The sequence below is a fragment of the Erigeron canadensis genome, chromosome 6 (assembly GCF_010389155.1).
Source record: "Erigeron canadensis isolate Cc75 chromosome 6, C_canadensis_v1, whole genome shotgun sequence".
NCBI lineage: Eukaryota > Viridiplantae > Streptophyta > Magnoliopsida > Asterales > Asteraceae > Erigeron > Erigeron canadensis.
In genome coordinates, this window is record NC_057766.1 from 7,600,840 (window position 1) to 7,613,763 (window position 12,924).

Consider the following 12,924-nt stretch of genomic DNA (forward strand, 5'->3'; position numbering starts at 1 on the left):
TTTAATAAACATACATAACCACCCCCCCCCCCCGAATTTTACATAAACTCCCCCTGAATTTTATATAATCACCCCTTGCTTTATCTAAGATAGGTACTGCATGCTTTACCTAACCTTTCCCCATAAAGAAAACTTCATTTAACTTTCTATAGATAAATATGTATTCAGTACATACATGGTTATTCGACAATGCCGAATACTAATTCATATCAAATGACACAATGGAAAAAATTAGAATTTCAGCATGACCTCGTTGTAATATCAACAATCCATACCTGCTATTTTTAATCCAAACAACCTATTTATAAAGAACCAAATTACTTGACATGACTCAGCTTAACGACCACATTACCAATTTAAAGTAATCAACACATTAAATTCGTAAAATATGGGATAGTAATGTAACAAGCATAATATACTCGGTTGTAATTTAAAGATAACACTTGTGTAAACCTTCTACAAGTGCTCATCCACAACTATGGCTTCTTAGGGCTCATACTTTAAGGTTGCTCATCACCAAACGCTAAATCCATAAGCACATACAACATTATAATTAAAGGAATAAGCACATCGCTTAGTGAATATATAGAAAATAAACATATTAACCTTCTGCATTATATAAACTGCGTGTATATATATTAACCTTCTGCGTTATATAAACTGCGTGTATATATATTAACCTTCTGCATTATATAAACTACGTGTATATCGTACCGCATGAGATAAACTGCATGATAGTCTGCAACTACAATCTGCCAGCTATTCAGTTATATGGACAAGACTACACGTATATAGCCAACCTCCATATAATCAACTCTGACTCTACATGCTAAAATAGATTCATTGTAACAAACTATAAGAAAGTAAATAATACAACTATTTGCATCAAAGGATTATCTGCTTCTACATTGTCAATCCGCATACATCCGCAAAATCTGCACATTAGCCTTATGTATCCAAATTAACAACACACAATCACATGACGATCACATAACAATTAAAGCATGTGCGATTGCAGAACATACACACTTACACAACAAAACATTTAAATACACATAACAACATGACTAACACAATTCTACGATCACATAACAACTAAAGCACGTGTAGTTGAATAACATACACACTTACACAACCAAACATCTAGATAACACATTGTTAATCCAAAGACATGGCTATCACATTTCTAGCCTACTTAGTGTTCTAGCACACAAATAAGTCGATTCAACGTTATAATCATTCCTCAATATACAACATCAAAGACTTAAATTCTACCTTTGGCACGGTCATTATCTAAGGCCAATAACAATGGTTAACCGCAATTACTGGCTATTACTCTTCTAGTTGCTTGATTATTAACTAAAACTTACAACTAGAATACGGATTCTGCTTATTACATTATCAACTTAATATTTTTAATAACAACAAATTTTACCACTAACTTCTCTATTATCATGCTAATTTCCATAATCTTATCAAAACAACAATATCATTGCTACGACTTATTTATCTTCATAATTTTAACAAAAACCATATCACATAACTAAACAAGACTGCATATCAACTACTACTATATTAGCACCAACTGCAAGATTATATGAAATGGATCACACATAGATAACCGAGTTCCAGATAATTCAATGTTACGACTCAATCCTGCATTATTTAATTAATAACGGCAATTTCAACAAATATTTCCAACAATTAGAACAACTAAACAAATACGACATTATATAACTATACCATCATATGCGATCTCTTACGTACAAGTAATCTGCCATAATATAATCAATCTGCCAATTTAAGACCTATATACTCACATGTGGTCCTGCTACAGCATAGATTTGTATTCCTCGAAATTCTTGGTTACCTATTAACCAAAATCCATATAAATCATCAATATTGAGACATATCATCTTTTCTAATTTATGTGAGCCCAATACTTCCCAATCCAATTATTTTCACTTTGTTATCATTATTTCATCATTACCTTACAAAATCATAGTTTTTCTTTAACTTTTATGTCACATAACGTGACACAAAAACTATCTCCTAATCTTACCAAATTTTAATATATGTTTCATAGCTGAGCCTAGATACTAAAAAATTAATATGGACCTAAACAGCCACATTTTCTTGACCTAGGATATTTTTATTTAACTATTAATTAGAATAAAAAACTAAGAAATGATACCTTAGGAAGATGATAATCAAAGCCTATTAGAAATGATTTGGCATATCTGGTTTGACCCGAAGCCCGCTATTCCTCTTTTTCTTCTTCTCTTTTTCCTTCTCGCCGACTTTGCTCGTTCCTTTCTTCTCTGCCGACTTTTCTTTGTGGTTTCTAAACTGATCATGTATATATTAGTTTATAGTTGGAATTAATTTCCATTTTATACATTAAGCCCTCCACTTCTTAAGTCTTTACAAATTTAGTCCTTTTCACGATTGCAACTTACACGGCTTTTTAGATAATTCAACATCTATTCATTTGATATATATCACTTTTAGTAATATAATAGTACTGCGAAATTTGGGATGTTACAGGAGTGTAGGTAATCGATGATGTGAGGTTTAGGTAATCGGCTCATGGTTTGGTTTTGTGGGACGTTTGGACGTTTGGCTAAATTCATGTCATCTATTCATGGATTATCGGCATATGAAATTCATATTTTACATCTACCGACTTTGATTATCGGCAGATGAAATTCATGGCGGTGATTGAGGTTTGGTTTTTAATGAATGAGCGTATAATATCCATGAAATGTATGTATGAATATAGATATATACGTACAAGTGAAAATCAACATTTATAAATTACTTTATCGACCACATAAGCAATAAAGCAAATAATATTTTTAAGGGTTATATATAGAAAAAACATCTGACGTGGAGAGTCAACCGTTTACAAATATCCATAATCCCATTTTACGTTTACAATAAACATAATATCAAGTTTCCTTAATACAATAAAACAAACCTAGAGTTCGTGCACACAATAACTTTTTGAGATTAGTTAAGTGCATTCCGACGCACTTAATTAGCCTTTGTTTGTATACTTATTTCTGTCATCATTAGTAATTTAAAAAAATCTAGTTGGATTTCTCGTTCAGGTAATCTTACGGGTGCACCAACCCTTTGAAGGGCGGAGTGTAGGTAACAATGTGTTGGTGTTTGTGACAAAAACATTTTAGATGTGAAGTCTATTTTGTTATCAAATTTTTTAATTTATATTAGAAATTACCGTCTGTTAATAAAATTATCTTCACATATTTAATGATCTAAAGACTTTGGGTCGATCACTACATATGTTTATATATATATATATATATATATGGGTATTGTAAAACAAATAAGACGAGATCTTAACCCTTAGATTATGGTCAAATTGATGCACGAAGATTCACGAAGTAATTCATCCACGATGATTTTTCATGATGCACGGTGATCTTTAGTGAAGAGAAACCTATTGTTTTATTTGTTTTACTTTAATACTTGTTTTATTTTACCTAAAGCCTATACACAGGGGTGCAACTATATAGGGGTCGGGGGGGCCGACCCCCTGAAATTTTTTTTACAATGTAGGGGGTATACTGCTTTCGTGTAAGAAAACTCCGATATACTCGGTTTTGACCCCCCATTTTAATTGTGAATTTTTTTTTATATATACTAAGCAATAAAATTGATCCATTACATTTTACATAAGCCCATTCACAATTACTTAGCCCAAACTAAAACCCATTACTTAATTAAAAACTTAGCCCATTAATTAAAAAAAAAAAGAAACCGGACAAAAATTTCACAATTCCTCCCGCTCCCTCATCTCCAGTCCTCCCCCTATTGTCCCCTGCCGACCACGACCACCTCCACCTGCAGTCCCGCTGCCGTCCGACCTCCGGCAGTGGCGTCGCCGCCGACCAGTCACCAGCCTCCCATTTTAGGTATGTGTGTTTTTTATTTAGGGTTTTAATTGAAATTAGGGATTTAGTTTTTAGTAGAAATTAGGGATTTAGTAAAATTAGGGATATAAGTAGAAATTGTTAATTGTTAATTGAGAATTTGAGATAGTGTTTTTTTTGTTAATTGTTATCATATTGGGTAAGCTTGTAAATTGTAATTGAAATTAGGGTTGATTACTTGATTTATTAACTTGAGTTGTTAATTACTTGATTTGTTAATTATTATTTGCAATTTTTGTGGTTGTAGGACAGATTTTAAAAGAAGATATGAAAAACAAAACCATAACTTCATTTTTTAAAAGAAAGAATCAAGAAGAACAAGTTGAAGGAATTGATGATGAAGAACAACAAGAGAATAAACGTCAAAAAGCTTCAACAAGCGAACCGGTTATTGGTCCGGATACTTGCAATGAACAAATTCCACAACCTAACATCAATGAAGTGGATGTTAGTAGCCTAGAAAGAGATTCTATTAAACGACTTGAAATGTGGAAATATCTGGTTAAGGTACGTGAGCAAGTAAGGCTAGCATATATATCATTAGGAGTGTATCAACCTAAGCTTGAAGTGTATAAAGCCTAGAGGTCCAAAGAATAATCTTCGTCGATTTAAATATGTTTGGTTTGGTATGCTCCCTAATTGGTTAGAGTATTCTCCAACAACACACAAGGCTTATTGTTTTTTATGTTATTTGTATAAGGATAAACTAAATGAGCAAAGTGGTCATAGTGCATTTAGTTGTGACGGATTTGACAATTGGAAAAAGGTTAATGATGAGAATAATTGTCCTTTGTTGAAGCACATTAAATCTTCAACACACAAAAAGGCATTTATGTTTGCTACTAATTTAGTGAATCAAGAAGCACACATTGAAAATTTCATAGAAAAACAAAGTGAAGAACAAATAAGGAAAAACCGTTCAAGTTGAAAGGATAAATAAGGTAGCAACCCTTTCTGATCTCTGCCAAACTCTTGTAGAAACTGGGAAAAATAGCATGTACGATTTGGTTGAAAGAGTGTGTCGGCTACTCTTGACACTTCCGGTTTCAACTGCAACAACAGAGAGGGAATTTTCGGCAATGAAGATATTCAAGACTCGCCTACGTAATAAGATGTCAGATGACAATCTAGCAAACAGTATGGTGATTTACATAGAAAAAGAAATTGCTAGCAAGTTTGATACAGAGTCCATAATTGAAGAATTCAAGGTTCTTAAAGGTCGAAAGGTTGAATTCTAATTTCTTCAGTGAATCAAATCAGGTACCAACCGTTTGTCTCTTTTTTAATGTTTACTTGTCTTGGACAAATGTTTAGTTTTTTTAGTGATTGAAACTTTTTTTTTATAATAGTAGTATTTAATTTTTGACCCAACCCGAATCGAATCATCGAGCCGAACATATTACCCGAAAAATAGCGTTAGGAAAAAAAAAAAGATCCCGACCCCCCACTCAAAAATTTCTAGCTTCACCACTGCTTATATATATGTATATATATATATATAATGTAAGGTTCATGTGAGAACTAATCATATATGACACATGGGTAATATTAGGTATAACTTCTTATGTTCATATGTGCACAAAGTTGTTCACATATAGCATTCACATATGAACATTAAGTTATAACTTAGAGGTTCTCATGGTTCTTCCAATTCAATTAGTTCTCACAAGAACCTTTTCCTATACATAAATATAGGAGAAAGATAATTTGTTTGTTACATTTGTTTGTTTTGCAGGGTATATGATCAAATATAAACAATACATATAATGGTAATGAGTTAATATTAGATTTATATTTATATAAATGAAAATATTAAACTTCAATTTGCTTAAGTATGGTTGAATTGAGTGTTCTTGCAAAACACGTTTGTTTTGCGTGTTGTGAGAACAAGCAAATGGTCGAAACCCTAGACCTATTAGACCTAAAGGAAAACACGCATTGGCCAAACACATCCGGTGTGTGTTTGCATGTTTTTGTGTGTGAGAGAGAGAGGGAAAGAGAGAGAGAGAGAGAGTGTTTACAAAGCAAGCAAAATAGAGAGGATTTGTAAGACTTGTACAACTACAGCTTAAGAACTCACAAATCAAGAGGTTCACGTGTTACACGTACACCTAAAAACACACACATTCATGGTAGCTAGGCTTAGAAAGTAGGATACATATCGGGTATTCTTGTCTTGAGAGTCTTTGCACCGTTAACTAAATACGAGTGTTTATATTCACATATTTTAAACACACAAAAAAGTGATATAGAAATCGTGGGTTATCTTGAGGGTGCTGCACCTCAACATATCCTTAGTCAATCTCAATTTAACGCTTTACAAACGAGAGCGACCTCAAAACTTACAACTGGTATTAAAGCCAAAGGTTTCAACACCTTGGTTCGAGATTGATTTCCGTTTGTATATCACTTTTTTGTGTTCAAAGGTTGAGATTGTGTTAGGGTTTGTTTGACATAAAGTTTCTGACCAAACAAAAAAAAAAATCTGCCTATGTCATCGATTTATTAGCTACTACCTTTTTTCTTTTACTTCTTAATCTCAAGATGTTGCACTTGGTGGGCAATCTCTTGAACTTAAAGTTCAATATTACTGAGATAAATCATCTAAGAGTGATGTCGTATCGTATTTGGATCAATAGGTTTCGAGCGGACAATAATTATATTGAGAATTTGAATTCAAACCCAACGTGTTCAATTATGATTTATAGTAAGAACTGCAAAATTTGCTTCTACAAGAATACATGAATATCTTATCTCTTGGAATTATGTTTTAACCTATCAAGTGATGTACATCGTGTGAGTAATCATTCTCCTAATTTATCAGTGTCGCGAACAATAGTCTTTGAAGGGAGCACGATTGCAGCCACGGGATTCTGTTCGAGTCCACCACCTTCATCAATAATTAGTCTAAGACCGTCCACGTGAAGCTTACCATGGTGACCACTTACCACAATTGTCGAGGTTTTTGATAGCTCCTAAGTCATGTAAAACAAAAATGAATTTATTTGGATTTATGAACATACTAAATGAGCAATTCTATACAAGTAATTCCAAAGGGGTGCTCATGTTTTTCTTACGATGGCTTAAAACTAAGTATATCCAAACAATCAAAACTGATCATCATGACTGCAAATCACAATGATGAGGTTAAATGCACATCTAAAACCCCAAATTTAGATTAACAATCAACTTGCAATTCATACAGAACATTAGTCTGTGTTATACGAGTCGCCAAATGTCAATGGACAAACAGTCTGTCAGTATGATACTAACAATCAATTTTTAGTCAAACTGCATAATACAAGACAACATAATGTATATAGATATTTTAGTAAAGTCAATTGACAGGTAGATACATTTGGTCAACAAATTTACTGGGAATTTGCTTAGGTATTGTAAAAGTCTAGTAAAGCTTAGAAAACTAAACTTGTCAATACACTCATTTTTGGCCAAAAAAGGAGAACAAATAAACTAAAAATGACAGGACATGAAGATATATTGATGCAATGATCAAAGTTCTACAATAATTGAGAAAAACTAAGTTTATTAATTTGAATGCTAAACAGATGATTTCCCCCAAATTGATGGTCTGTTCAAATATTTATAACTTTTTTGGTATGAAGCTAATTGTATATAGTTATTAACTTAAAGAGTAAAACCTTGTATATTTTGAAAGTCAAGTATAGTCACCTCAGGAATGTCCCATACGCTTTTTCTCCCGCTGAGAGGCTCCACCTTAGGAATCCTGGTGTCCTTGGCTTTCAAATATTTAATCTGCTCTCCAACATCCTCTCCTCTAACCAAACCGCCATGAACCGCTATCAATTTACAGGATTTAAGTCCTTTGTCTGTCTCTATGGACACATTATCCTATACAGATGTATTATAAGCTAAGATATGAGACCTAGTATATTGTACAGAATAAAAATGCATTTCAAGTTAAAGGAAAATCTAACTCGTTCATGGATCCAAACCAAATCAGCAAGAAACTTCTTGTGTTCATCAGAAACTGCTTTCATCAAATCTGCACGAAGCCATGAACAAATGATGCAACATGTTAAACATAATTTGACATTTGGAAGTCAAATCGTCAAAGACTGACTTTCAAAACTTGCAAGAGTTCATTCAAATGTTGATGCCTACAATTACCATTGTAAACTACTATGTTGAACACTTGAACATACCATATGCATTATGTTTGGTAAGTTACATACATAAATATGATATTAGCAAATTAATACATGGAGTCAGAGAAGAAACGTTGTTACAAGGTAAACAACTGATATGGGATTTTTCATATATTGGACAGCGAAGTATCAAGGTTATATAAAACTAGAAAGAGGTCGAAACAGCGACAGATTATAGAACTTTGACTAAAGTATGCTACTCTTTTCAGTTTTATCCTTTTGCATTGCTAAACTTTTCAACTTCTACTTTCACCCAGGATTCCATGTAGATATGAACTAATTCATTCACCCCAAAATGACTACAAATAAGTCATCCCAGATTAACGAAGGATTACTGTTGAATTACACAAAGCCAACCAATACCACAGGTCAAAAGTAATTTAATTTAAATATGATTAACCAGCAATATGATATTAGAATTCAACTTCTATTTTCACCCAGGATTCCATGTAAGTATGAACTAATTCATTCACCCAAAATGACTACAAAGAAGTTAACACTACAAAGAAGTCATCTCAGAGCAACGAAGGATTACTGTTGCACAAAGCTAACCAATACCACAGGTCAAAAGTAATTATATTCTGTTATAATTAACCAGCAACAATATTAAATCTCAGAAAATAATCAAAGCACCTAATTTTGACAAATTAAACAGAAAAGACCCAAATCAGCACCTTGACAGGGTATTGCAAGAAACATATTAAATATTGCCATTAGAGTCTGTCGTATCAGATGGTGAGAGTTGTATTTACTATCAAGTCTTTATCTAGCTCATATAAACAGGTTTGTGATTTGGGTTACTACAATTGTAATGCTACTGCTTTTTGTAGGTTCTTAATGTTGTTGTGGAGCCAGCCAATACTCTTTGCATTTGTTTTAATTTTTTGCTCACCTAACACCATAACTCATGTATTTCTATATAGGATGGTGGACCTCTTACGGGTTGCTGGAGGAGCTGTGGAACTGTAGATGCACCCACATGGTGGTTGGTGAACGTTGATTTGCTCTGCTTTCTCAATGAAGCCCAACTTTAACTGGTAAGTATTAGTGATCAGTATGTGATGCTAGACTATTGTCGCGAGACAAACAAATTCCCACCTCCATTTTTAGGGTTAATTGCATATATACCCAATAATAGCATGTAAATTACAAATTTCCCCAACAATAAATTTATATTACAAATACACCCAATCTTACTTTTTAATATGAATTGGACAATCATGCCCTTTATCAAATAAGAAATTGTGCCAAGCAAATATACTTACAAACACATAAGATGTTCATACATATACACAACAGATATTTATCACCAACATCCACCGTCGGTCTTTTACTTCATATATGTACGTGTATAATAACCAGGACCTTCAAAATGACAGCAAGAAACCCGAACAGAAAACTCTAATCTCAAGTTACAGCCTCACCACTTGAGATATTTGCTTGGCTAAATCACTAACTTATAAAACGATACAGACTCACCACGTTTAACAAATTAGCTATCAAAGATCACCTCCTAATTCGCCACAATTAGGATAGCATTGATTAATTTATTCTCAGAAATTAAATCAGAGAATAAAACTAAAGTTTAACTTCCAATCTGCCTTTTTATTCATATGAGCATGTTACATAAAAGAGAAAAAAGGCCAACTGCTTTCACACGTTTGCAGTACACTTTTTTGGAAATGGAAATAACTGCCTAGACTAATTAATAACATAAAAACATGTGATAATTAAATAAAAACAAACAAACTAAAAGCAGCTATGTGAGTGAAGTTGAAAAGCCCCATATTTTCACATGATTATTTCTCCAGCTGTATCAAAGTGACCCATGTGTGCTGCTCATTTGGTTTTGGTTGTGGATCGTTGAGGTGGTCTGCTTGCCTATCAGTGTATACTTTCAAAAACTTTGTGCACATAAATCAAAGTGTTTATGTAACTGGATACATAGAATTTGGCCTCCATAGGAGTTCGTAAGTTTTTGTTTTAGTTTTTGATTTTAGTGGCCGGTGATCAATCAAAGTGTTTAAGTGATCAATCAAATTGTTTAAGTGAAGAAGGATAAAATGGTCATAAGATAAAATTTAATTGATGAAATAGATGTAAATGGGTAAATATGTTATTTAATAGAAAATAATGGGTATATCTGTTATTTAAAATTTAGTTGGAAAAATATGTAATTTACATGGCATATTTGGGGATATATGCAATTATCCCTTTTTTTTTATTTATATTTTATCGTTTAGGTGTATGAACATGGAACGTGGACAAGAAAGATATATTTTAAACCAAACCAGAAGTGCATTTGTTGCTTAGTTTATATATATGAAATCAGTTACAGTCTTACAGACTATATTCTTAGGGGGACAAATGTTCTTTTTGGGTAGGGCAGAAGCTTGAGAGTTTAGATTGAAATGGGTCATATTTGAGGGTCAATATGGGCAACGCCAGGTTAATTGACCTGAAACGTTTTCAACCATTACATCTGACACCATATATTAGATATGTTGTTTGTAGGTTACATTGTCAACGGTGTGTGTATATAAATGCCAATATATACAAGCGTGTGTATATATATTGAACCCCGCCGCAGTGCGCATGGATAAATTCCAGTTTAATTTGTATATAAGTCAGGTCAACCAAGTAAAAGAGCAGAGGCGGGGTTCAATTCTAGTTTAATTTAAATACAAGTCAAATCAACTAAGTAAAAGAAAGTTAGAACCTTGATCAGAACCTAATTGAGCATACAATTCCACATAATACAAAACAAAATGGATATCCACTATATTTTCCACCGATCCCATCTTTTGTTCTACTTAAATTGAGGTATTCCACACCTTATAATTAAGGAACCAAGTAAACCTTTTTCTCAGGAAAAAAAAAATAGTTGTGCCTAAAAATATGCATAAATGCATAATAAGCACCACCAAGGTGGCCTAGTGGTCAGGCGTCATAATGTCCTCACAAGTGGACCCAAGTTCAAACCTCCTTAGGTAAACATCTGGGGGCGACAAAAGAAAAGGGTTGGAAACACTCACATAAAATACCCCAATTACACCATGTATACCTAATTCAAAGACTCTTCCTCCCTAGGTAACATAAAAAGGAAAAACTATTACCTATTTACCTTAGAAATGTGCATACTTTCCTTCACTATTTAACAAACAATAAGTCATTTATCCTCTCTCGACATCTTAATGTTTCGACTAAGGGATAAAGATCTGAAATGCCAACATACTTTACTATTTGTACATAATCGTATTAGATCTTTTTTACTTAATAGACTTCATAACTAAGAACTTAATACATCCAGCATATAGTATTCACTTAGCTAAGCAAGTAGAGAGCCGTTAAGCACGCTCCGGCTTCTCTCTAGATCTCTTCTTCTCTTTCGGCTTTGCTTGGGCTAGTCATCGAGACTATTTTTTCAAGGGTAATACCCTGGGCCAGAGGTCCCTTCCACTACGGTGGATCTGGAAGCAACCTCTCTACCTTTGAGTAGGGGTAAGGTCTGTCTACAACATACCTTCCCCATATCCGGGCTTATATCGGGATTGGGTACCGTTGTTATTGTTGCTGGTCAAATTTCATGTTTTTTTTTACTTAATAAACAAAAAATCAAAAATAACTGTTAATTACCTATTTTTTTACTTAGTATATACTGACATTATTTATATATTCAGCTACTTAATAATGACTAAAAAAAGGCCCTAAAGTGGTCTTAATGTTGTCATTCCAGGTATTTACTAACATACATATACATACATTGATAGATGTAAATAGATATAGATTATAGATAACAATTCTAAAAAGTTATAAATATAGATTATAGATACATACCAGGGGAGCCATGAGGAATACCATAAGAATGAAAAGTAGGTGCAGCATCATAAATAGAACCTTGATATTCAGTCCCTTTTACAGCATTAAACCGAACAGTAATCTTTCCAGCCCACCTTCTACCTTGCAAATGCATATTCTCATATCCAAAATCTTTATACCAACCTTCCCTTTCTTCATTCATTTCGAACTCTGCCCACGTGTCACTAAACCTTGAACCATCTGGGGGCGGCGGGATTGCACCCAAAAACGCCGCGAACGCAAAGTCGTGGTTTCCGGCAAGAAACACATGGGTTTGATTTGGGTATTTTGAAGGGAGTGAAATAAGAAAGTCGAGAACTGATCGAGTGTCTGGACCACGGTCACAGTAATCACCAAGAAAGATGACGTGGGCATTGATGAAATCAGAAGGTGGGATGAGGGTTTGGATATTTGACCAGAGGTTTTGAAGCTTGGTTATGTATCCATGGATATCTCCTATGCATATTACTATTCTTTGGTTGGTGTTTGATATTGATGATGATGTTTCAAGAGACATGATTTTGAGAATTTTTTTTGTTTTTTTTTTTTCTCCTTCGTGAAAATTTATTGCTTAGTGTGAAATGAGAGGAGGAGGTTTTTAACGGCATCTTTTAATGGTGTGTGGGAATGGTTTGGCTAAAGAGCATCTTACAAAATCTTTTATTTCACACTAATACAATTTTTTTATTTCCTATATATGTTTTTGTTTTTTCAGTTAATTACAGAAATTGTCCCCGTCAAAAACCGTTACTTGTAGCTTTCATCCTTAACTTTTAAAAACTACATTTTTCGTCTAAAAATATTTGTTTTGTCAACACTTTTGGTACTCACTACCAGTGTCCATTTAAAACCAATCACATGTTGACCACGTTATCAGTATTTTCTTCCTTTCAATTGTTGAGAGACCAAAAGTATAATTA

At 33.4% G+C, this 12,924-nt stretch overlaps 1 protein-coding gene across 1 annotated transcript; it reads right to left on the reverse strand.

Annotated features, from left to right (window-relative positions):
- Positions 1–6,634: 6,634 nt before the first annotated feature.
- Positions 6,635–12,596, reverse strand: LOC122603439 (tyrosine-protein phosphatase RLPH2-like). Its single transcript, XM_043776139.1, has 4 exons — positions 11,984–12,596; positions 7,916–7,983; positions 7,650–7,829; positions 6,635–6,934 (listed from the first exon to the last, which is right to left on the reverse strand). Exons 1-4 carry the CDS (start codon positions 12,519–12,521, stop codon positions 6,764–6,766), a joined length of 957 nt encoding a protein of 318 aa, XP_043632074.1. The 5' UTR covers positions 12,522–12,596; the 3' UTR covers positions 6,635–6,763.
- Between the last annotated feature and the right edge of the window lie 328 nt (positions 12,597–12,924).

Coding starts and splice junctions, on each gene's coding strand:
- LOC122603439 (XM_043776139.1), bottom strand. CDS start 12,521: ATGTCTCTTGAAACATCATCATCAATATCAAACACCAACCAAAGAATA. Junction 7,984..11,983: donor TATTCCTCATGGCTCCCCTG/GTATGTATCTAT, acceptor GGCTTCGTGCAG/ATTTGATGAAAGCAGTTTCT. Junction 6,935..7,649: donor GCGTATGGGACATTCCTGAG/GTGACTATACTT, acceptor TACATGACTTAG/GAGCTATCAAAAACCTCGAC.